At 37.8% G+C, this 26,865-nt stretch overlaps 1 protein-coding gene across 2 annotated transcripts in view; it reads right to left on the bottom strand.

The window, feature by feature from the left end:
* Positions 1–2,108: 2,108 nt before the first annotated feature.
* Positions 2,109–26,865, bottom strand: part of EFCAB13 (EF-hand calcium binding domain 13) — a 242,789-nt gene continuing 218,032 nt past the window's right edge. Inside the window, exons 56-71 of one of the 2 annotated variants that reach the window (XM_032320157.1) lie at positions 22,669–22,773; positions 21,652–21,705; positions 18,924–19,028; positions 18,331–18,384; positions 16,977–17,081; positions 15,476–15,529; positions 14,764–14,868; positions 13,412–13,465; positions 12,671–12,775; positions 9,146–9,199; positions 8,398–8,502; positions 7,822–7,875; positions 4,540–4,644; positions 3,933–3,986; positions 2,538–2,642; positions 2,109–2,153 (exon numbers count right to left, since the gene is read on the bottom strand). In XM_032320157.1, the coding sequence (XP_032176048.1) occupies positions 2,134–2,153; positions 2,538–2,642; positions 3,933–3,986; positions 4,540–4,644; positions 7,822–7,875; positions 8,398–8,502; positions 9,146–9,199; positions 12,671–12,775; positions 13,412–13,465; positions 14,764–14,868; positions 15,476–15,529; positions 16,977–17,081; positions 18,331–18,384; positions 18,924–19,028; positions 21,652–21,705; positions 22,669–22,773 (1,238 nt within the window). In that variant the 3' untranslated portion in view covers positions 2,109–2,133. Of the gene's footprint in view, positions 2,154–2,537; positions 2,643–3,932; positions 3,987–4,539; positions 4,645–7,821; positions 7,876–8,397; positions 8,503–9,145; positions 9,200–11,662; positions 11,907–12,670; positions 12,776–13,411; positions 13,466–14,763; positions 14,869–15,475; positions 15,530–16,976; positions 17,082–18,330; positions 18,385–18,923; positions 19,029–21,651; positions 21,706–22,668; positions 22,774–26,865 lie in introns of those variants that run through there. The other variant, XM_032320158.1, reaches the window with a different exon arrangement.

Raw genomic sequence — 26,865 nt, 5'->3', positions numbered from 1 at the left:
TGGAAGAAGGTATTTGCAAATGACATATCAGATAAAGGGCTAGTATCCAAAATCTATAAAGAACTTATCAAACTCAACACCCAAAGAACAACAATCCAATCAAGTAATGGACAGCAGACATGAACAGACATTTCTGCAAAGAAGACATCCACATGGCCAACAAACACATGGAAAAGTTCTTAGCATCACTGGACATCAGGGAAATACAAATCAAAACCACAATGAGATACCACCTCACACCAGTCAGAATGGCTAAAATTAACACATCAGGAAATGACAGGTGCTGGTGAGGATGTGGAGAAAGGGGAATCGTCCTACACTGTTGGTGGGAATGCAAGCTGGTGCAGCCACTCTGAAAAACAGTATAGAGGTTCCGCAAAGAGTTGAACATAGAGCTACCCTACAACCCAGCAATACTAGGTATTGACCCTAAAGATACAAAGATAGTGATCCGAAGGGTCACATGCACCTGAATGTTTATAGCAGCAATGTCCACGATAGCCAAACTATGGAAAGAGCTTAGATGTCCCCCAACAGATGAATGGATAAAGAAGATGTGGTAGACACACATACACACACACACACACACACTCTCACACAAAATGGAATATTATGCAGCCATCAAAAATGAATCTTGCCATTCGCAACAATATGTATGGACCTACAGGATATTATGCTAAGCGAAGTAAGTCAATCAGAGTAAGACAATCATCACATGATCTCACTATATGAGGAATTTGAGAAGCAAGACTGAGGATCATAGAGGAAGGGAGGGAAAAATGAAACAAGATGAAACCAGAGAGGGAGACACACCATAAAAGACTCTTGATCTCAGGAAACAAACCAAGAGTTGCTAGAGGGAAGGGGGTGAAAAGGATGGAAGTGACTGGGTGATGGACACTGGGGAGGGTATGTGCTATGGTGAATGCTGTGAGTTATGTAAGAATGATGAATCACAGACCTGTGCCCCTGAAACAAATAATACCTTATATAATAATTTTAAAAATTTAAAATAACTGGAGAGAAGAAAATTAGATTTTATAAAAGCTTCTAACGAACCTGTAACAGTTTCTATTGCTTCCATCAAGTTTTTGAGACCAATCTTCCCATTTGCTGTAAGAAATATCATAATTAGGATGTGGCAAAGTTATAAGAAGATAAAGGAGCTAAATGAAGAAATAGATGTCTGACCTGAGTGTCAGGCCCCAGCCATGCTCTAGTTTTCCATCGGATGTCAATTAGTAAACACAAATTCAAAGATGACATTATGCAGATTCTCCATGATGGCCAAAATAGAGCATTACACCCCATGCATGGCACTCTTTTGAGCTCAAGGCTCTGTCCTGCTAACTGCACTGGTTACACACTGTCATTACCCAAAGCAAGATAAAGGAAGGACCATGGTGCCACAAATTTATGAATCAAAAGACCTAACTGCATAATCCATAACCTGTGTTCCTTAGATCTTCATAAAGTTTCTGGAAGATGTTTTTAAGTATATTGAAAAGATAAGGAAGATGTGGTCCATATACACTATGGAGTATTATGCCTCCATCAGAAAGGATAAATACCCAACTTTTGCAGCAACATGGACAGGACTGGAAGAGATTATGCTGAGTGAAATCAGTCAAGCAGAGAGAGTCAATTATCATATGGTTTCACTTGTTTGTGGAGCATAACAAATAACATGGAGGACAAGGGGAGATGGAGAGGAGAAGGGAGTTGAGGGAAATTGGAAGGGGAGGTGAACCATGAGAGACTATGGACTCTGAAAAACAATCTGAGGGTTCTGAAGGGGCATGAGGTGGAAGTTTGGGGGAACCAGGTGGTGGATATTGGAAAGTGCACAGATTGCATAGAGCACTGGGTGTGATGCAAAAACAATGAATACTGTTACACTGAAAAAAATAAATTAATTAAAAAAAAAAGATTGTTTCTTAAAAAAAAAAGAATGAACAGTTCTTAGGTGGGGACGAAGCAAAACTATCTACTGCAATCAGGATTTGGGATGTTACCTGGAAATATGTGTTCTTATTTCAATGTCAATGACTGGGAAACAGTCCTCCTTTATTGATTATTTTCATGTGATTTCATTTGATTTTCTCTTCCTGAGTTGTAGCCACCTGAGGCTTTTTAGGAAAGTGCAACTTGGCCTCAAAGCATAGGGTGTACATATATATTTAGGCCATTGTTAATGAAAACAAAACAAAACAAAAACCCAGCTATCTACCAAACCTCTTATTTCCTCTCATAGTATAGAATTATAGAGGGAAGTGGATGCACAGCCAGATACTATGTTCCTACCATCACCCACCCCACCCCTCCTTGCATTTCAATGTAGTCATGTGACTAGTTGCAACAAAAGAATGGTTATGGAAATGACATGGGCCACATCTCTTTCCTTCATCCTCTTTTCCATTCCATTAATTTTGTATAAACAATGAAAAGGCCCTAAGAAGGAATCCAAGAGGCAAGAACCTGGATCCCTGTATCACTGAATGGACAAGAGTCATTGCCCGTCAGCCAACAGTCCTCACCATCAGGTGGCAAATATTCTGTCAGATCTTCATGTTCCTTTTCCATGAGTTCAATTCCCAGGTTTTCCAGCACATTGTCTAGGTTATTGGCTTTAACCATTCCTCCTTAAGAAACAAACAAGAAAAAATCATGAAAAAAAAAGTATTACATGATTTGACAAGATCAGTATATATGTAAATTTTTTATGTCACATGCATTTAATTTAACAAAAAATAAAGAGAAACGTATAACATATTTATATTAGTGAACTGGTGTAAAAGGTTAGCTCAGCAAATCTCCTAAAATGAGATCAAGAACAACTTAGATAAAAATATTCTCGGGTTGAGGGGCCTGGCTGGCTCAGTCAGTAGGGGATGTGACTCTTGATCTTGGGCTCATGAGTTCAAGCCCCATCTTGGACACTGAGCTTACACAAAAATATATTTTGAGGTGGAGGCATTATTGGTGGTGGGCTGTGATTACGTGTTTGAAGGTATTATTCACACTATCAAGTAATACTCATCTGTTCAAAGAGAGCCCAAAAGAATACCAATGGTAGGACTGTCCCCATGGGGAATACAGAGAGAATACTGTGCATGTCTGTCCCCAAAACAAAGTTAAGGCATCCACTGAGAGGGATAGTTCAAGTTTCAGATCATCAATGTTCTGCTTTTGCAATACACAAAAAACATACTGAAGTTTAAAATATTACAAATGTGGATTTATTTGCTCTCAGAGGGAAGAGTGTGTCATGCACAACACATTCACCACAAAATTCTGCAAGGAATGCTGCTGACTGCCATTATTCCAAGGGTCTGGGATGGCAGACCAGCCACCTGCAGGAGACTTTCTCATCCAATAATGAACAGCAAAACCTGCAATCTTTCCTCTCTGCCTTCCTACTTCCCCTTCTTCTTCTTTTTTTTTTTTTTCCCTACTTCCCCTTCTTATCTCTTTTTTCCAAGGACTGATAGGAAGAGGAAGTAAAAACGTATCTTGGCCACAATGCCATGCTTCTTTTCTACATTTGTTGCTGCTGCTGTTCTTGCTAACTGGGCTTTGAGTAAGAATGTTTTATAGAAAATGACTTGATTCATGCAATAAATGGTATTAAAGATCACTCCAAATTCCTTTGTGGTGGTGGTGTTGGGCCAATCCCCAGAAAGACTGCCTATGATATTCTCTACGTTATTTGTTGTATAAAGTAGATTTCAGATCCATTCAAGAGAGAATGGATTCCTTGCAGTGCTATAGTGTGGTTGATTAGGTAAAAGTACTGTGTGGTGAATGTAAGGAAATAAAAGATCTAAACGTAGGAATGTAGACAGGATTCAGAACCTGCTGGTAAAAACATCTATGTTGGTATTTGTGTTGACAGGTAGGAGACTCTCCTGCTAACCATGGTTCTTAAGTACCTTTTAATAACTTCACCCCATCCAACAATCTTTTCTGATACACCTTTCCAGCAGCTATTAGAAAACATAAAAGCACAGTTAAATCTGAAGCAAAAGAACATGGACAGTTACAGCGTTATTAGGCAACTGGGCAATTCCAGTAGGAAAGTTTTCAACTCTTTGCCTGGGAAATCTGTTCCATCTTTCCATCAGAAATTATTTTGGGAAAAAGAACATGGTCTTGGTGACAAAAATGTATACAGTTGAGCGAACAAGAAGACTGACTGGAAGACTACTCTGCAGAAAAGAAAATCCCTTCTCCTTTGTGTCCCTTTTCCTGTTTTTGTTTTTTCCCCTTGTCTCTCACTCCCCTCAATTTCCTTCCTTTCCCTCCCTATCCTTTAGGCCTCTCAGGAGTGGGAAATGGTAGCCTTATAACAATCTTCATCACTTCTAATGGCAAAATCTCAGTGCGAGAGCTTGGTGACTCCTAGATTGATTAAATCTGTAGTCAGTGAACTTAACCTTTTCAAAATTCACTTTGAAGGGACAACACTGTGGAACTGTGGACAATGACCCCCAGAACTCAGCTCCCCAGAAAGGCTACCCTGGCACTCATAAGGCTCACCATCAATTGGCACAATTTTTTTCAGCTTCACAAATTCCTCCTCAGTGAGCTCGATCCCCATATTTCCAAGAACTTCTAGCATATTATTGGCATCAATCTTTTTTCCTTTCAAAAGACAGGAACAATGATGATAAAATGATCATCTTTAACTTGGAAGTAGTGAATGGGTAAAATGAGACATACAACTACAAAGAATTACAGGGAAACCACAAACAGAACACATGTCCTTAATGTCATAAAATGAATATCCCGGGGCACCTGGGTGGTTCAGTAGGTTAAGCATCTGCCTTTGGCTCAGGTCATAGTCTCAGAGTCATGAGGTCAAGCCCCATGTCAGGACCTATGCTGGGCTTTGTGCCTGCTTCAGAATCTCTCTCTCTCATTCTCCCTCTGCCCCACTCTCCCTTGTGCTCTCTCACTCTAAAAATAAATTTTAAGAAATAAGGAAAAATACTATAGATATATCAGTACTCTGTCACTATTGTCTTAAAAATGCTTTACTGTTAAAATAAAAAAAATTTGGAGTAAAGACAGATAGAATCCATATTTCAGTACTATCAATATTGCCTTGAAAAATGACTACTGAATGATTTAACATTGTGTTAAGGAACCTTAAGTTTACCTTGATGAAACTATGCACAAGAAATAATTTATGAAGGGATTTTGCAACTGAAAATAAAGACAACTCATGGAATTCAAAGTAGAGAAAGATTTTGAAAATAGCCTCAGTTGCCAAAATTCTTGTACTGGTTTCCAATGGAGATTGACGATTCCCTTGAGCCTGGTGAACCCATCCTGTGACATAGTTTATGAACACAGATTTTTTTTTTTTTGTGAATATGTTAAGACAGAAAACTATTTATTGGTATAAAAGAATATATAATTATCTTTGAAACTACCTGGCCTGGTATTAGAGAGGACTTTATTTAAAAATGTTCTGAAACTGGGGCACCTGGGTGGCTCAGGGGGTTAAAGCCTCTGCCTTCAGCTCAGGGTCCTGGGATAGAGCCCCGCATCAGGCTCTCTGCTCAGCAGGGAGTCTGCTTCCTCCTCTCTCTCTGCCTTCCTCTCTGCCTACTTGTGATCTCTGTCTGTTAAATAAATAAATAAAATCTTTAAAAAAAATTAAAAAAAATGTTCTGAAACTGAAGCAGGAACCGAGGTTGGGTGTGCATGGAAAGGAAAATTTATCATGAAAATTATAAATCAGGAGGCCTAGAGACTGGAGAAAAGTAGCTAGGTGGGGGAACAGAACTACAGCGAGATTGACAATATAAGTTCCTGGCTATCATTGTCCAATTTCTTTCTTTCTTTCTTTTCTTTTCTTTTCTTTTTAGATTTTATTTATTTGATAGACAGAGTTCACAAGTAGGCAGACAGGCAGGCAGAGAGAGAGAGAGGAGGAAGCAGCTCCCTGCAGAGCAGAGAGACTGATGCGGGACTTGATCCCAGGACACTGAGATCATGACCTGAGCGGAAGGCAGAGGCTTAACCACTGAGCCACCCAGGTGCCCCATTATCCCATTTGTAAGGGGACACTTGATGTAGTTGATAAAGACACACAGCAAGATGTTATCAAGTGGGTAGCTTGGTTAAATCTACATTAAATGAGAAAACAATCTTGCTGCCACTCTTCCAAAGGGTCCAAAAATGCCCAGAGACATTCTTCTTCTGGCAGGAGACTCCCCTCCATAGGTATCAAGTGGCAGAGCTTCTAAGTCTCTCCTTCATTCTTTTTATGCTCCTCTCTTCCTTTGGATTAAGCACTGGGAAGAGGGAAAGCAAAACAAAAACAAAAGCAAACAAATCCTAGGCACAGCCTTTGTGTACAGTTTTGTTTGTTTGTGTGTTTTTTTGTCCTTTTTTTTTTTTTAAGATTTTATTTATTTATCTGTCAGAGAGAGAGAGAGAGTGAGAGGGAGCACAGGCAGACAGAGTGGCAGGCAGTCAAAGGGAGAAGCAGGCTCCCTCCCGAGCAAGGAGCCTGATGTGGGACTGGATCCCAGGGCACTGGGATCATGACCTGAGCCGAAGGCAGCTGCTTAACCAACTGAGCCACCCAGGCATCCCTGTTTTTTTGTCCTTTTTAAAAAAATTTTTTTAAAATTTATTTTCAGCGTAACAGTATTCATTGTTTTTGCACCACACCTAGTGCTCCATGCAATCCGTGCCCTCTCCAATACCCACCACCTGGTTCCCCCAACCTCCCACCCCCCACCCCTTCAAAACCCTCAGATTGTTTTTCAGAGTCCATAGTCTCTCATGATTCACCTCCCCTTCCAATTTCCCCCAACTCCCTTCTCCTCTCTAACTCCTCTTGTCCTCCATGCTATTTGTTATGCTCCACAAATAAGTGAAACCATACGATAATTGACTCTCCCTGCTTGACTTGTTTCACTCAGCATAATCTCTTCCAGTCCCGTCCATGTTGCTACAAAAGTTGGGTATTCATCCTTTCTGATGGAGGCATAATACTCCATAATGTATATGGACCACACCTTCCTTATCCATTTGTCCGCTGAAGGACATCTTGGTTCTTTCCACAGTTTGGCGACCATGGCCATTGCTGCTATAAACATTGGGGTACAGATGGCCCTTCTTTTCACTACATCTGCATCTTTGAGGTCAATACCCAGTAGTGCAATTGCAGGGTCATAGGGAAGCTCTATTTTTAATTTCTTGAGGAATCTCCATACTGTTCTCCAAAGTGGCTGCACCAACTTGCATTCCCACCCACAGTGTAAGAGGGTTCCCCTTTCTCCACCTAAAAACACATCCTTTTAAGAGGAACTATAATGAATATTTATTTGATTCTTTTTTTATGGTCTTTTAAAAAATTTATATTTTATTTATTTTCAGCATAACAGTATTCATTATTTTTGCACCACACCCAGTGCTCCATGCAATCTGTGCCCTCTATAATTCTATCAGGAAACATTGCCCTTTCTGAAATAGAAACATTGAAACATTGCTTTCTGAAATAGAAACTATTTTTGTTTTCTTTGCTTGCTTAACTGATCTTCAGACTAGCTACCTATCACCCTTTTCATGTTTTCATGTACATAACCTAGAATTCAACTTCAACTTACACCTTCAAGATAAAGTTTTGGCAAATATAAGAAAATGTGGGACCTACCTGCAAAAACTAAACAAGTTTTATAATAAAATGCCACATTTAAAATAGCAAAACAATATTTAAAAATCAGTCATGGTAGCATTGCTCTGTTAAACTCTATAATGAAATAATTTAAACTGTGAACTCTAAATTGTTCATTAACTCACCTGTGAAAGACTTCTGATTATCCAACAATCTATTTTGAGAGAACTTCCCAGAAGCTACAATGCAAAGCACACTCTTTGTCAAATAAAATACTGTTAATGGTGAGAAAGATGCTACATATATTCCAAAATATCAGGGAGAGTTTTCATTTACTGAATAAATATGTTCTTATTTCATCCTCCAGTTAAAAAAAAATGGACACCATGTGAGAACTTTCTTTGAGTATTATGCAACTCTAAGCACCTCATAGAACTCTTAACAGACTCTATACACTATTTGTTTCCTCTTTGATCTCTTGTGTCTAATTCTTCTAAAAATCTCTCCCAGATCACATTCCTTCATTTTCATTCTTGTAGTTTTGTCATTCCCTAGAGGTCATGATATTAAAACACGTGTTTTGCTCCTGATGGCCTGGGTTAAAATGAACAGAAGGGTATCCATATAACTTAAGACTTATCTTTTTAAATTACTTTAATATACATATACTTCAAGCTAAAAGAGAACTTTTAAAAAAATTCTCTCAGCATACTACCCCACTAAGAACTCTAGAAGACAACTAGGGTATCTTTATGACTCACCATCAACTGGAAGCTTCTTCAGCAGCCTCTTATTTTCTTTATCTGTTAGCTCAACACCCAAATTGCTTACAAAATCTGGTACATGATGCACATTCATCTTTTTTCCTTTGAAAATATGAAATGTGACCATTCAAGAATTTTAGAGATTAGTTATTTCAAATAATAATTTCATAATGTGAAACATATTTCAATCTAATTCTTGGAATTTCAAGGATATAATAAGATATACACATATTTACAGAAATGAGAAGGATCATATATCAAATTTATGTAAAGATACTGAAAAGTATGATTTCCGAATCTGACAAGGAGTCAAAGCAGAAGAGAATAAATTTTATCTGAATAATTATATGGTTAATGAAGATATCAGTATCAATTCATTTATACATCTTACCAGAGAGTATTAATGTATTTCAAATTTGTTTTCTGAAATGTTATTTGCTTTCAATACTGACAATACAAAAGCTTTATGTTGTTGCTTGATAAATCCTAATGTGGGAATCTATTATTAACACTGAAGTGAATACTACTATTGGTGTAAAAACTCCAGAAAGTTCAGAAGTTGTAAGTTAGAGACTTTTAATTAGTATTAAAAAGGCAAACTATGGGACATCAGGAGCAAATATTTTATTAGGAAAGGTTGAAAGCTAAAATTTACAAATCACTAAGAGAATGGTAGAAATATTATTTAAAACTCTACTACAACATAAAGCCTGCCAATCTTGGTTTTATATAACTCCCCACTAACCTTTAGTAGCTTTTAATCCATCAAACAACTTTTTCATTGCAACTCTCCCATATACTGTAAGAAGAAATGCAAATAATAAAGAGAAACAGACTGTGAGACTTAGAAATAATAGGAGACAAAAACATTCCAGCAACACTGACATACCAAGAACGTTCTCTACTTTTACCCTCTACCTGAGAAGGAGTGTAAAGTGAAATCTGAAAAATGTAACAACTTCAACAGCATAACTATGATTTCACTCTTCTTATATCAAACCTTCAACAGTGAAGGGATAAGATCAAAGGCAACCAATTGTCTAGAGTCTACTTTTGAGCTCTAAGAATTTGAAGAACTTTCTTATTTATATCAGACCCCCCCCAACCGGAATTCAAGCTGGCATATGCTCTACAAAAATGTTGAAATTGGGGTTTTAGCAATAATTTTCTCATGTAATGTGTTCTCATCCAGTATTCTCTGATGGTTTTAGTTCTGGACAGATTTAGTTCTTCCTTTTTGAATTACAAGATCAATTATTAATCACTTTGAAGAAAATTCCATTATATCAGCAGTTGGGGGGGTGGTTATCATACTGAGAGACTAAGAGAAGCTTATTACATTTAATATTTTTTGGAAATTTTTATTTGGATAATTGTACATTCATGTAGAGTTCTTAGAAAACATATAGAGTGACGACTTGTAAATTTTTGCCCAGCTTCCATTAATGATAAGACTTATAAAACCGTAAGTATAATAACAAAAATATGTTGTTGGCATTGATACAATCCTCCAGTGCTTTTTGGATTTCCTTCATTTTCCTTGTTCTCATTTCTGTGTGTGTGTGTGTGTGTGTGTGTGTGTGTATAATTCTATACCATTTCATTACCTGTGAAGGTTCATGTATGCATTGCCACAGTCAAGATCCTGACTGCACCACTATGAGACCTTGCTAACCACATCCTCTTGTGTGGAAAAGGAGGAAGCTCCCTCTTCCTCCACCAGACCCCAAGCCCTAAATCCTGGCAGGCACTAATCTGCCCTCCATTTCTACAATTTTATTATTTCAAAATCTTATGTAAATGGAATCTTACAGTGGTGACCTCTGAGCCTGGCTTTTTTGGCTCTGCATAATTATCTGGAAAATCACCCAAGCTGTTGCATGAATCAAATAGTTACTTTATTTTTACAGATGAATAGTATTCCATGACATGTATGGAAAACAGTTTGTTTAGCTACCTACCTGTTGAAGGGTGCCTGGGTTGACTCCACAGTTTTTTGCTCTTATGTGTATGTATAGAATTTTGTGTAAACACAAGTTTTTATTTATCTGGGATCAATGCCCAAAGGTGTAACTGCTGGGTCCTATGGTAGTTTTATGCTTAGTTTTTAAAAAACCTGCAACTTTTTTCTCTAGTGATTCTATCACTTTATGTTCCCACCAACAAGGGGGAGTGACCCAGATTCTCTAGCATCCTCATCAACATTTGGTGTCACCATTTTTAATTTTAGCTATTTGAATAGGTATGCAGTGATAACTCACTGTAGTTTTAAACTGCATTTCCTTGATGTCTAATGATGTAGGACACCTTTCCATGTGTTTATTTGATACTGACAGACCCTCTATGGTGAAATGTATTTTTACCTATTTTCCCCATTTTCTAAATGGACTGCTGTATTTTACATTGCTGAGTTTTGAGGGTTCTGTGAATATCAGAGATACTAGTCCTTTGTCAGATGTATATTTGCAAATATTTCCTCCGAGACTATAGGTTGACTTTACCATCTCCACATTGTCTTCATAGGCAAAAGCTTTTCTTTTTGATGAGGTTTAACTAATCCATTTTTTCCTGTTATGGGTCATGCTTTTCATATAATATGTTTTTAAATTAATTTACTTTTACTAGGTAACATAAACATAAGTTATATAACTCAAATGTGACCAATGGGTATAAAGTGAAAAACAAAACTCCCTCACAAACATATCCTCTATCAGAGTTCTCTTTCCTCTAAGGGACAAACATTGACATTTTAATCTGTTTTAGAGATATTCTATGCATATATTTGTACACAAATATAGAGATGACTGGTTCTTTTGATGGCTCTATATATTTCATTGAACGGATATAGAATCAGTTTTTAAAAAGCACTAAAATTGATATAAATTGCTTTTCCCTGTATTTTCAGATACATTGCTTTAAGAGAATGTATATGGTTTGGTCAAATATTCCCTGCCCCTCTCTATCAAGCCTGTCCTATGGAAGGATGATACCACTGCTCATAATGAAATCATGTAAGGTGCTTTGCCTAATGAAATACTTGTCTCTTCTGAGCAGAAACTTCAAGAACTACTACATGGTGCTTTCATCTCTTTTCCCTGTTACAAAGGTGACATCATCCACACAGGGATTGCTCCTTCAGCCTGTGCCCTAATAATAGAGAGCAGAGGGGTACAGCAAACCCTTGACAGTATCCAATTTTGAGTGATTGCAAAAAAATCTGTTGCCATAAGCCACTGCGAGTTTGTTTGTTGTTGTTTGGGTGTTGTTTGTTACTACTGCACCACATATACCTGATACAGAAACTAGGAACTCAAGTGTGGTGCTCTCTTAGCAACAACAACAACAATAGCAAAACCACTGAAAATATGTGGCATTGGCTCTGGTGCTTGGAGAGGTTGAGGAAACTGTTCCTGGAGGCTGGAATGAACTCCTGCCTTGCAGTGGTGTTGGCGAGTGTATCAACTTCAACAGCTGAGAAGGCAGATGATGTACTGAATATGCTTGTGCTTTAAAAGAAGGGGTAAGGAAATAAAGTGTCACTGGAGTATCTGGTTGATATTTGTTGTCATGGAGAAGTTACTAGAGAAAGACATGAACTCGGAAAACAATTTTCTGTCTGGAAAGAAAAGAGAATTCAGAAATTTTGGGTTCTGCATCGTAAACAAATAAGAACTCTTTCTCCTCCTCTACAAATGGGAGACAACACCAAGGATTTCTTTTAGTGACCAAGGGGATTTAAAAGTAAATCTCCCAGCAAAGACAAAATGAAGAGTGTTGTCATTATTCCTTTGGTTAAAGTCTCTAATCTGATTAATGTGGTGGCTAGTAAATCTTCTAAGTTTGAAAAAATAATTCAGGAATAAGCATCTTAGGTTGTGCTTCTCTCCAAGGATATCTGATAAAACTCAAGGGATCTGTAATTAAGTCTAATGAGAAGCAGATCTCAAAAAAATTGTAGATACAAGTACTGACACACAACCTAGTCATAGCCAAGCAGATAAAGTCAACTCTATTTTAGTTTAAAACATAAACTAAAAGATACTCTTGTTCATGACTTTACTTTGCAAATGGGAAGTAGACTAAGAAAGTTGCCTCAGCCCACAAGAAGGGGACATTGTTCAGTGCCTTCTTCAGATGAGGGAAGATGAATAATGAAAAAAGGTAGGATTTCCTCAATGACGTAGCCAACATCCACAAAGAACAATGGGCTGGGAATCTATCACTATGGTAGGATTTTCCTAAAGAAGTTAAAAATATTTTACATGCTCACCATCAGTGGGTAGATTGCATTTGAGATCCTTAATTTCATCTTCTGTGAGTTTCCATCCCATGGTTCTCAAAACCGAATCGAGCTTATTGACATTAACAACTCCTCCTTGGAAATGAGAAATGGTCAAGAAACAACAAAATGAAATAAAAATCCATTTTACATATTTAAACAACCTAGGGGCCCACAGGTGAAGTATAGGTGGAAATATAAAGGGCATTCTCTGTCAGAAATATCTTTCCTTTGCAGTCAAGGGAGCTTTTTCTAAAATTCTGGTTTAGGGGACACTTACTTCTTAGAAATTTCCCCTTGTGGGGGAAAAAAGAATCTGAAATCTTAAACTCATTGCTCTGAATGCATTTTAGTGTAGTTAATTAGCAAGTTGTATAGTTTTTGTATTCAAATAACTTCAACAGACTTGAATGAAAGAAATGAAAAAAAATATTTTTATCTTCTCACTAAAAAGTGAGCTCATTTTTGTTTGCTTTATTGTCTCAACCCCTAACCAAATTCCCCAATATTTTCCCTTTAATTTCACAGTTCTGACACACATATTAGTTTTTTCTGCAAAATAGTCTTTAAAAGTTCAACGTAGAGATAATTTGCTCGCAGGCAGCTCTATCTCAGAAGCTAGGGATGACATTGGTGGTTAAGTAGGTTTGTGACAGTCACAATCAGGTATCTAGGACGTAGTATGTATGTGCCTCTTAGATTCATCTGGCTTGGACTATGCTTCTCACTTACCATGAAGAGACTTCAAGCCATCCAGCAACCTATTCTTGTAGACTTTCCCATCAGCTACAGGAAACAGAAATCAGATCACACGAAAGTAAGTGATGTGGAGGTTCACCAAGACAGCAAGTCACAATTTAATGTAAGGAGGATTTGTACTTTTCCCTAGAAAACTTCCAAATTACTTTCAAATAACTTTTTAAAAACATTTCATTTATTTAGCTGACAGAGACAGCAAGAGCAGGAACACAAGCCAGGGAGTGGAAGAGGGAAAGCAGGCATTCCCGAAGCAGGTAGCCTATGTGGGGCTCAATCCCAGGACCTGGGTTATGACCTGAAGGCACACACTCAATGACTGATCTACTCAGGCACCCCTACGTTTAAATTTTAAAAAATGAAATGGCCACCAACGTATCCACTCTATGCAGTTGTTGGTATCTCATCAAGTTAATGCTGGCAATCTACAGTGCTTTCATGCTTTGAAAAAAAATTTCTTTCTGCTCTTCCATCTAGTTAGTACCCAGGATACCTTTTAAAATTGCCTTTTCTATGGAGTCATGGCTACAAAACGCATTTCTTAACCTTGATGGCAGGTTGTGAAAAAGCAGCAGTTGATTTCCAACTACAAATCTGTAATGGATAGAATTCCTTCTTAGAAATCCTCTCTAAAATATTCCTATTATGAGCAATTTCAACCATATTCAAAATCAGAACAGAAACAATGAATCCTCCTATAAAATCAGCACAGTTACCGATGTTCTACTATTTGATAGAATCCATTAAGGTAAAACTGGATCATTCATTATTTTAAAAAATTATTTAGGGGTACCTGGGTGGCTCAGTGCCTCACTGCCTTTGTGGGGCACCAGGGTATCTCACTGGGTTAAGGCCTCTGCCTTCAGCTCAGGTCATGATCTCAGGGCCCTGGGATGGAGCCCCGCTTCGGGCTTTCTGCTCAGTGGGAAGCCTGCTTCCCCCCGCCCCTTTGCCTGCCCCTCTGCCTACTTGTGATCTCTCTCTCTCTAAGTCAAATAAGTAAACAAAATCCTTAAAGAAAAAAAAAAATTCTGCCTTCGGTTCAGGTCATGATCTCGGGGTCCTGGGATTGAGCCCTGTATCAAGCTTTCTGTTCAGCATGGAACCTGCTTCTTCTCCCCACCTCTCTGCCTGTGATCTCTCTCTCTCTGTAAAATAATTAAATACAAATCTTTAAAAAAAAAAAATTAAAAAATAAAAAATATTTAGACTAATAGTCATATAAGTTTACATAATTGTATAAATTGAACTAGAAAGTTTATAGACGTGCTCACAAAATAAGAAATGTATGCTTCCTTCAAGACCACAGTAACATTTTAAATGCTTACCATTAACTGGCAGATTCTTTACCAGCTCTCCACATTCCTTATCTGTGACGGTTACTCCCATGTCTTCCAGGACATTTCCCACATCACTGACATCAACCTCTCCTCCTTCAACATGACCAAATGGGCACAGATTAGTACAGAGAAGGGTCTAATGCCTCCCAAAACCTGTTGATGCCTTTTCAGCTTCAGCTACCATAGCTGAATGAGCAAACACTCATGAATGAATGTGCTAACTGTTCACCACTGCCATTGGCTGGGGCAGAAACAGAATTTCTGCCTTTCTCTGAGTAAAGTAATAGACATACTGTATATGTAATGTAAGTCAGGACACTGTACACCTAGTATCCATTTATGTTTTAAGGGTATTATAACTCCCCTAATTTCTTAACAATGAGAGTATTTTACATTTGTGAAAGTTGGCTTATCATTTGCTGTGCGAGTGTAAATTTGGCATCCAAAATCAAGAATAGTGACTATTCTTGGCAAATATTCCAGAAACAAAGAAATTTGCTACTAGAAATTTGCACTGAAAAATTCGTGCTAAAATGTAAATATTCTAAAGTGTAATTCTGGGTAACTGAATGCAGATAGTCATCAACACAGAAGAGAAATGGGTAGAACAAAGAAGGAAATGGGGAAATGATGGGTCTAGATAAAAATATAATTAGTATGAAGAATTAAGGCATTGGATTTATAGAAACTTGTAACTAACCTGTAACAGTTTCCACTGCTTCCATCACGTTTTTGAAACCAATCTTCCCATTTGCTGTAAGAAATATCATAATTGGGATGTGGCAATGTTGTAAGAAGATAAAGGAGCTAAATGAAGAAACAGATGCCTGAGCCAGGGTGCCAAGTCCCAGCCATGCTCTAGTTTGCCATTGTACATCAATTAAGAAACACAAATTCAAAGATAAAATTATGAAGACTCTCGGTGATGGCCAAAGCAAACCATTAAATCCCAAGCATGACACTCTTTGAGATCATGGCTCTGTCCTGCCAACTGCACTAGTTACACACTGTCATTAACCAAAGCAAGATAAAAGGAAGGTCCACAGTGCCACAGATTTAAAATCAAAAGACTCAAGAGGAAACCTAACTGCATAATCCATAGCCCCTGCTCCTTATGTCTTCACAAAGTTTCTGAAAGGTGTTTTTAAATATAATGAAATATAATGAATCACAATAGAGTAAATGTGATTGGGAATGAGAGTGTGAGGCTGGAATGGGGAGGTGACAGAGAAGCTGAGCATGTGCAAGAGGAGGAAAGAAGCTAAGATGACATCAGATGAATCTGGATATGAGCCAGTTTCCCCACTGTGGAATTTAAGGCTTGTCTAAATTGTGGCTGGTACCAGGCTCCTTTAAGAATGAACTGTTCTCAGGTCGGGATGAAGCAAAACTATTTACTGCAATCTGGATTTGGGATGTTACCTGGAAATATGTGTTCTTACTCAATGTCGATGACTGGGAAACAGTCCTCCTTTATTGATTTATTTTCATGTGATTTCGTTTGATTTTCTCTTCCTGAGTTGTAGCTACATGAGGCTTTTTAGGAAAGTGTGACTTGGCCTCAAAGCATAGGGTGTACATATATATTTAGGCCATTGTTAATGAAAACAAAACAAAAAAACAGCTATCTACCCAAAAGTCTTATTTCCTCTCATAGTATAGAATTACAGAGGGAAGTGGATGCCCAACCAGATACCATGTTCCTACCATCACCCACCCCACCCCTCCTTGCATTTCGAGGTAGTCATGTAACTAGTTGCAACAAAAGAATGGTTATGGAAATGATGTGTGCCACATATCCCTCCTTTGTGCGATCTTTTCCTTTCCATTAATCATTTATAAACAATGAAAAGGCCCTAAGAAGGAATCCAAGAAGCAAGAACCTGGATCCCTGTATCACTGAACAGAGAAGAGTCATTGCCTGTCAACCAAGAATACTCTTACCGTGGACTTTCATGGAGAAGAGAATGAAACTTCTATTGTGTTTAACCATGACACATTTTTGGGTTTGTTCTTAAATTCAAATTTAGTTTACCCTAAATAATACATTCTCTATTCTTAGTTCTGGTTTATCCCTATCTTTGCAAAATGATTCTATTTTCTTTTGGTATACCCAATGTCACTAATTATTCTGCATTATCTGACACCAGCCCCTAACTGTAAACTCCTCTCCAAGGATCATTACCACCTACAGTCCTCACCGTCAGGTGGCAAATATTCTGTCAGATCTTCACGTTCCTTTTCTGTGAGTTCAATTCCCAGGTTTTCCAGCACATTATCTAGGTTATTGGCTTTAACCATTCCTCCTTCAGAAACAAACAGGAAAGAATCATGAAAAAAAAAGTATTACATGATTTGACAAGATCAGTATATATGTAAATTTTTTATGTCACATGCATTTAATTTAACAAAAAATAAAGAGAAACGTATAACATATTTATATTAGTGAACTGGTGTAAAAGGTTAGCTCAGCAAATCTCCTATAATTATATCAAGAATAATTTAGATAAAAATATTCTCAGGTGAGGGGCCTGGCAGGCTCAGTCAGTAGAGGATATGACTCTTGATCTTGGGCTCATGAGTTCAAGCCCCACCTTGGACACTGAGATTACACAAAAAAATATTTTGAGGTTGAAGCATTACTGGTGGCAGGCTGTGATTATGTATTTAAAGCTATTATTCATACTATCAAGTAATACTCATCTGTTCAAAGAGAGCCCAAAAGAATACCAATGGTAGGACTGTCCCCATGGGGAATACAGAGAGAATACTGTGCATGTCTGTCCCCAAAACAAAATCAAGGCATCCGCTGAGAGGGATAGTTCAAGTTTCAGATCATCAATGTTCTGCTCTTGTAATACACAAAAAAGTATTGAAGATTAAAAGATTACAAACGTGGATTCATCTCTCAGAGGGAAGAGTGTGTCATGCACAACACATTCACCACAAAATTCTGCAAGGAATGCTGCTGACTGCCATTATTCCAAGGGTCTGGGACAGCAGACCAGCCACCTGCAGGAAACTTTCTCACCAAATAGTAAGCAGCAAAACCTGCAACCTTTCCTCTCTGCCTTCCTACTTCCCCTTCTTACCTCTTTTTCCAAGGACTGATAGGAAGAGGAAGTAAAAACGTATCTTGGCCACAATGCCATGCTTCTTTTCTACGTTTGTTGTTGCTGCTGTTCTTGCGAACTGGGCTTTGAGTAAGAACGTTTTATAGAAAATGACTTGATTCATGCAATAAATGATATTAAAGATCACTCCAAATTCCTTTGTGGTGTTGTTGTTGGGCCAATCCCCAGAAAGACTGCCTATGATATTCTCTACATTATTTGTTGTATAAAGTAGATTTCAGATCCATTCAAGAAAGAATGGATTCCTTGCAGTGCTATAGTGTGGTTGATTAGGTAAAAGTTCTATGTGGTGAATGTAAGGAAATAAAAGATCTAAACGTAGGAATGTAGACAGGATTCAGAACCTGCTGGTAAGAACATCTATGTTGGTATTTGTATTGACAGGTAGCAGACTCTCCTGATAACCATGGTTCTTAAGTACCTTTTAATGACTTTACCCCATCCAACAATCTTTTCTGATACACCTTTCCAGCAGCTATAAGAAAACAGAGAAAGCACGGTTTATATCTGAAGCAAAAGAACATGGACAGTCACAGGGTTATTGGGCAGTTGGGCAATTCCAGTCGGAAAGCTTTTTACTCTTTGCCTGGGAAATCTGTTCCATCTTTGCATCAAATAAAAATTATTTTGGGAAAGAGAACATGGTCTTGGTGACAAAAATGTATACAGCTGAGCGAACAAGAAGACTGATGGGAAGACTACTCTGCAGGAAAAAACCAAAAATATCTGTCTCCTTTCCCTAATTTTCTTTTTCTTAGTCTCTTACTTCTCTCACTTTCCTAACATTCCCTTGGGCCTCTCAGAAGTGGGAAATGATGGCGTTATTACAATCTTTTTCAGTTATGATGGCAAAATTCTCAGTGGAAGAGCTTGATGACTCCTAGATTAAATCTGTGTGTCAGTGAACTTACATTTTTAAAATTCACTTTCAAGAGACAACATTGTAGAACTGTCTACAATGACCCCCAGAACCCAGCTCCCCAGAAAGGCTACCCTGGCACCCATATGGCTCACCATCAATTGGCACAGTTTGTTTCAGTTTCACAAATTCCTCCTCAGTGAGCTCGATCCCCATGTTTCCAAGAACTTCTAGCAGATCATTGGCATCAATCTGTTTTCCTTTCAAAAGACAAGAACATCAGTGCTTGACAATTATGAACCTAATGATTCCAAATAATGACAAAATGATCAACTTCAACTTGGAAGTAGTGAAAATGGGTAAAATGAGACACATACAACTACACAGAATTACAGGGAAACCACAAACAGAACACATGTCCTTAATGTCATAAAAGGAATATTCCCGGGGCACCTAGGCAGCTCAGTAGGTTAAGCATCTGACTTTGCCTTAGGTCATGGTCTCAGAGTCATGAGATCAAGCCCCATGTCAGGCTTTGTGCTGGGCTTTGAGCCTGCTTAAGAGTCTCTCTCTCTCTCATTCTCCCTCTGTCCACTCTCCCTTGTGCTCTCTCACTCTAAAAATAAAGAAAAATAAGGAAAAATACTAGAAATATATCAGTTCTCTGTTACTATTGTCTTAAAAACCCTTTACTGTAAAAATGAGAAAAAATTAGGAGTAAGAGAAACAGAATCCATATTTCAGTACTATGAATATTACATTGAAAAATGAGTACCGAATGATTTAACATTGTGTTAAGGAACCTTAAGCTTTACCTTCATGAACCTATACACAAGAAATAATTTATGAAGGGGTTTTGCAGCTGAAGATAAAAACAACTCATGGAATTCATAGTAGAGAAAGATATTGAATACAGCCCCAGTTGCAAGAAAACTTGTACTGGTTTCCACGGGAGCTTGACGATTCCCTTGAGCCTGGTGAACCCATGCTGTGACATAGTTTATGAACACAGTTTTTTTTTTTTTTTGGTGAATATGTAAGACAGAAAAACTATTTGTGTTGGTATTGGTATAAAAGAATATATAATTATCTTGAAACTACCTGGCTTGGTATCAGAGAGGAATTTAGTTAAAAATGCTCTGAAACTGAAGCAGGAGCTGAGGCTGGGTGTGCATGGAAAGGAAAATTTATCATAAAAATTGTAAATCAGGAGGCCTAGAGGCTGGAGAAAAGTAGCTAGATGGGGGAAGACAACTACAGAGAGACTGCCAATACAAGGTTCTGGCTATCATTGTCCCGTTTCTAAGGGGACACTTGATGTAGTTGATAAACACACACAGCAAGATGTTATCAAGTGGGCAGCATGGTTAAATCCACATTAAATGAGAAAACAATCCTGCTGCCACTCTTCCAAAGGGACTAGGAATTCTTCTTGTGGAAGGAGACTCCCCTCCATAGGTATCAAGTGGCAGAGCTTCTAGGTCTCTCCTTCATTCTCTTTATGCTACTCTCTTCTTTTGGATCAAGCACTGGGAAGAGGGAAAGCAAAGCAAAACAAAACAAAACAAAAACAAAAACAAAAACAAATCCTAGGCACAGCCTTTGCCGATAGCTTTTGTTTGTTTGTTTTTACTGAATCTCACTAAAAACACATTCTTTTAAGAGGAACTATAATGAACCTTTATTTCTGATTTTGATTCAATCAGGAAACATTGCCCAGTCTTTCTGAAATAGAAACTATTTTTGTTTTCTTTGCTTGTTTAACTAATCCTCACACTAGCTACCTATCATCCTTTTCATGTTTTGTTGTATCTACGTAGAATTGAACTTATAACTCCAAGATAAAGTTTTGGCAAATATAAGAAAATGTGGGACCTACCTGCAAAAATTATAACAAATTTTATAATAAAACACGCATATGAAATAGAGAAACAACATTTAAAAATCAGTTTCTAGTAGAGTGGCTTGGTTAAAATGCTAAGGAAATAAATGGAACTGGAGGGAATTGTGCTACGTGAAATAAGTCAAGCAGAGGTAGACATTTTTCATATGGTTTCATTCACATGTGGAACATAAGGAATAGTGCAAAGGACCACAGGGGAAGGGAGGGAAACCTGAATGGGAAGAAATCAGAGAGGGAGACACACCATGACAGACTCTGGACTCTGGGAACCAAACTGAGGGTTACAGAAGGGAGGGAATGGGAGGGCATAACCAGGTGATGGGTATTAAGGAGGGCACGTGGTGATGAGCACTGGGTGTTACATGCAATTAATGAATCACTGAACACTCCATCAAATACTAATGATGTACTATATGTTGGCCAACTGAATGTAATAGAGAGAGAGAGAGAGAGAGAATAAATATCTTTCCTTTGCAGGCAAGGGATCTATTTCTAAAATTTTGGTTTAGGGAACACTTAACTTCTTAGAAATGTCCCTCTCTGGGAAAAAAGAATGTGAAATCTTAAACTCATTGCCAAGAATGCATTTCACTGTAGTCAATTAGGAAGTTGTATAGTTTTGGGATTCAAATACTTAAATGGGCTTGAATGAGAAAGATGGAAAAAATAGTTTTATCTTCTCACTAATAAGCAAGCTCATTTTTATTTACTTTATTAGTTGTCTCAACTCCTAACCAAATTCCCCCAATATTTTCCCTTTAATTTCACTATTTTGACACATATATTAGTTTTTTTTCTGCACAAAATTCTTTAAAAATTCAATGTGGAGATTATTTGCTCACAGGCCACTCTATCTCAGAAGCCAGGGATGACATGGGTAGTTAAGTGGGTTTTGACAATCACAATCAGGTATCTAGGACGTAGTATGTATGTGCCTCTTAGATTCATTTGGCTTTGAACTATGCTTCTCACTTACTTACCATGAAGAGACTTCAAACCATCCAGCAACCTATTCTTGTAGACTTTCCCATTAGCTACAGGAAACATAAATCAGACCACACAAAAGTAAGTGCTGGGGAGATTCACCAAGGCAGCGAGTCATAATTTAATGTAAGGAGGATTTGTGCTTTTCTCTAGAAAATTTCCAAATTACTTTCAAATTTTAAAAACTGAAATGGCCACCATTGTATCCACTCTATGCAACTGTGGGCAGCTAAGCAAGTTAATGCTGGCAATCTACCAGCTTTCATGGTTTGAAAAAAAACCTTCTGTTCTGCTCTTTCATCTAGTTAGTACCCAGGATACTTTTTAGAATTCCCTTTACTATGGAGTCTCGCCTACAAAACGTATTTCTTAACCTTGATGGCAGCTTGTGAATAAAGAAGCAGCTGGTTTCCAACTAAAAATCTTTAATGGATAGAATTCTTTCTTAAAAATCTTCTCTTAAATGTTCTTGTTATGAAAAATTTCAACCATGTACAAAAGTAGAATACAAACAATGAATCCTCCCATATACTCAGCTCAGTTATTGATGTTCTACCATTTGACAGACTCCTTTAAAGGTGAAACTGGATCATTATCTTTAATAATTATCTAGACTATTAGATACGTAAGTTTACAGAAATACATAAATTGCAACATATCATAATGGCTATCCTTTTTCAGTCTAGTGTTTTTTTTAAAAAATTTTTATGTAAATGCCTTTCTCTACTTCTCCCTTCTCAGTCTACAGTATAGCCACAAGCCCCCAGAAAACTCACATTAACAGTCTAGAATATATCTTTACATTATCCATCAATATATGCATAGATACATAATTACATTAGTGAAATCATTTATTCTAAGTAATTGTTGAAGTATTTTTTTCTCTGCTGTCATACTAGAAAGTCTATAGAAGTGCTCACAAAATAAGAAATGTATGCTTCAAGAAAATTAAAAAAAAAAAAAAAAGAAATGTATGCTTCCTTCAAGACAACAGTAACATTTTAAATGCTTACCATTAACTGGCAGATTCTTTACCAGCTCTCCACATTCCTTATCTGTGACGGTTACTCCCATGTCTTCCAGGACATTTCCCACATCACTAACATCAACCTCTCCTCCTTCAACATGACCAAATGAGCACAGATTAGTACAGAGAAGGGTCTAATGCCTCCCAAAACCTGTTGATGCCTTTTCAGCTTCAGCTACCATAGCTGAATGAGCAAACACTCATGAATGAATGTGCTAACTGTTCACCACTGCCATTGGCTGGGGCAGAAACAGAATTTCTGTCTTTCTCTGAGTAAAGTAATAGACATACTGTATATGTAATGTAAGTCAGGACACTGTACACCTAGTATCCATTTATGTTTTAAGGGTATTATAACTCCCCTAATTTCTTAACAATGAGAGTATTTTACATTTGTGAAAGTTGGCTTATCATTTGCTGTGCGAGTGTAAATTTGGCATCCAAAATCAAGAATAGTGACTATTCTTGGCAAGTATTCCAGAAACAAAGAAATTTGCTACTAGAACTTTGCACTGGAAAATTCGTGCTAACATGCAGATATTCTGAAGTGTAATTCTGGGCAACTGAATGTAGATAATCATCAACATAGAAAAGAAATGGGTAGAACAAAGAAGGAAATGGGGAAATAACGGGTCTAGATAAAAATATAAATTAGTATGAAGAATTAAGACCTTAGATTTATGGCAAAGGAGCAAGATGGCAGAATATGAGACTTAAATTTTGCCTGGTCCCAGGAATTCAGCTAGATAGTTATCAAATCATTCTGAATACCTACAAACTCAGCAGGAGATTGAAGAAAAGAATAGCAGGAATTCTATGAACAGAAAAGCAACCATGTTCTGGAAGGTTGGACATGTGGAGAAATGAATTTGAGGTGCTACACAGGAAGATTAGACCCAGGGGAGGAAGCCTCCATCAGCCGGCTACCAGCAAGTGAGAGAACAGCAGAACAAAATCAGAAATTTTAAAGTCGGCTCCACGGAGGAACATCACTCCAGTGGCTAAGTGGTGTGTGTGTGTGTGTGTGTGTGTGTGTGTGTGTGTGTATGTGTGTAACCCTTGCTAGGACAGTGTGGTCTCAAGACCTTCGGGGTCACCGAAAGAGCAGGGGTACCTGAGTGTGGCAGAGCTCCCAAGTATCAGAGCAGGGAACCTGGCTGCAGAGATCAAGCTGAGGAGTGGGCTTTCAGTCAGTGTTGCCATAAACCATGATTCCAGGCACAGTCAGCCTACTACTTTTCAAGGAGGGACCCCATAAATGGCATATTGGGGGAGACCTCCCTCTTTCCTCTATTGGGAGGAGCCGCATGGAAGCATGATGCAGGAATCTGCTGGATTTGGAGACTCCACATGGGATCATGTGCTAGAGATGGAAACGCTTGGTCACAAGCCAGGTGAGCTGGAATTCAGCCAGAGACCAGGGAGATAGGAGTGATGGACTGCTTTTCTCTGAGGGTTCACTGAGGAGGGAGGCATCTGGTTCTCAGCTCCTCTGGGGCTAGTGATTAGGAGGCTACCATTTCCATTCTCATCCTCCAAAGCTATAAGGAAAACTTTCAGGGAACAAAAGCTCTGAGAGCAAACCCAGGCAGATGACTCAGCCTAGTTTCTGGCAAGGGCAGTGTAATTCTGCCTTGGGCAAAGACACTTGAGAATCACTGCAATAGGCCCCTTCCTCAGAAGATCATCAAGAATATCCAGCCAAGATCAAGTTTACTGATCAATGAGAACTACAAAACAACGGCACTAGGGGAATACAACACATAGAATTCATGGCTTTTTTCCCCATGATTTTTTAGTCTTTCAAAGTTAAATTTTTGAAATTTTCTTTATTTTTTCCTTTTCTTTTTTTTTGACTTTTTTTTTTAACTTTCCTGTGTTAACCATCATCTTACCAATACCTTTTTAAAAATCTTTTTTAATTTTGACTTTTGCAGTCATATACTATCCCTTCATTGTATTTAACCTTATTTTTGGTGTGTGTGTGTGTGTGTGTGTGTATGTATGTATGTGTGTGTATATATATATATATATATATATATATATATATATATATTTTCTTTCTCCAAATTTTTGGGATACAATTTCTTCCAATAGACCAAAATATACCATAAATCTAGTTTATGGCTTTGTTCTAGTCTATTGCATGATCACATTCTCTCCTTCTTATTCTTTTATTTTAATTTGAAATTTTCTTTCTTTTTTCAACCAGCTTCTTTTTTTTTTTTAAGATTTTATTTATCTATTTGACAGAGATCACAAGTAGTCAGAGAGGCAGGCAGAGAGATAGAGGGGAAAGCAGGCTCCCTGCTGGGCAGAGAGCCCAACTCGGGGCTTGATCCCAGGACCCCAAGATCATGACCTGAGCCAAAGGCAGAGGCTTTAACCCACTGAGCCACCCAGGCACCCCACCAACTTCTTATCAATTTATATTTTTAAAAGACTTTTTAAAAGTTTCTTCTTTACAATCATATTCCACCCTTTCATCATATTTACCCTATTTTTGTGTATATATATATAAGTTTTTCATTCTCTAAAATTTTGGGAGGCAGTTTCTCCTAACAGATCAAAATACACCCAGAATCAGGCGTGTGGCTCTATTCTATTCACCAGCATGATTATATATATAATTTTTTTCCCTTCCTTTTTTTCCCCCTTTGGTTTTGGGTCTCTTCTGATTTGTTTAGTGTATGTTTTTCTGGGGGTCATTCTTACCCTTTTAGCATTATGTTCTCTCATTCATTTATGCTGCTCTGGACAAAATGACAAGGTGTTAAAACTCACCTCAAAAAAAGAGAACAAGAGGCAGTACTGCCTGCCAGGGATCTAATCAATACAGATATTGGTAAGATGCTGGACCTAGAATTCAGAACAAGGATTATAAAGATACTAGCTGGACTTGAAAAAAGCATGGAAGATGCTAGAGAATCTGAAGGCTAGGGACCTAATCAATATGGACATTGGTAGTATGTCAGAACTAGAGTTCAGAATGACGATTCTCAAGGTGATAGCTGGGCACAAAAAAGGCATGGAAGATATTAGAGATACCCTGTGTGGAGAAATAAAAGCCCTTTCTGGAGAAATATAAGAACTAAAATCTAACCAAGCTGAAATTAAGAAAAAAAAACTATTAATGAGGTACAATAAAAAATGGAGGCACTTAGTGCTAGGATAAATCAGGCAGAAGAGAGAATTACTGATATAGAAGACCAAGTGATGGAGAATAAAGAGGCTGAACAAAAGAGAGACAAATGACTACTGGACCATGAGGGGAGAATTGGAGAGATAAATGATACCATGATATAATAGTAGAATAATTGGGATCCCAGAAGAAGTAGGGGGGCAGAAGGTATATTGGAATGAAGTATAATAGAGAATTTCCCTAATATGGCAAAGGAAACAAGCAACAAAATCCAGGAGATTTTCAAAATCAGTAAGAATAAAATCAATAAGAATAGGTCCACACTCTGTCATCTAGTAGTAAAAGTTACAATCAATAAGAATAAAAATTAATAAGAATAGATCCACACTCTGTCATCTAATAATAAAACTTACTAGTCTTAGTGACAAAGAGAAAATCCTGAAAGCAGTCCAGGACAAGAAGTCTGTAATATACAACGGTAAAAATATTAGATTGGCAGCAGACTTATCCACAGAGACCTGGCAGGCCAAAAAGAACTGGCATGATATATTCAGAGCACTAAATGAGAAAAACACACAGCCAAGAATACTATATCCAGCTAGGTTGTCCCTGAAAATAGAGGGAGAGATAAAAAGCTTCCAGGACAAATAAAAACTAATAGAATTGGTAAACACCAAACCAGCCCTACAGGAAATATTAAAAGGGGTCCTCTAAGCAAATAGAGAGCCCAAAAGGAGTAGACCAGGAAGGAACAGAGACAATAAACAGTAACAGTCACCTTATAGGCAATACAATGGCACTAAATTCATATCTCTCAATAGTTACTCTGAATGTAAATGGGCTAAATGCCCCAATCAAAAGACAAAGGTTATCAGAATGGATAAAAAAACAAAACCCATCAATATGCCATCTATAAGAAACTCATTTTAGACCAAAAGACACCTCCAGATTTAAAGTGAGGGGGTGGAAAACAATTTACCATGCTAATGGACATCAAAAGAAAGCTGGGGTGGCAATCCTTATGTCAGATTAATTAGATTT

The sequence above is a fragment of the Mustela erminea genome, chromosome 18, assembly GCF_009829155.1.
Source record: "Mustela erminea isolate mMusErm1 chromosome 18, mMusErm1.Pri, whole genome shotgun sequence".
In the NCBI taxonomy this organism is placed as follows: domain Eukaryota; kingdom Metazoa; phylum Chordata; class Mammalia; order Carnivora; family Mustelidae; genus Mustela; species Mustela erminea.
This window is presented reverse-complemented; position numbering and strand designations above follow the sequence as displayed.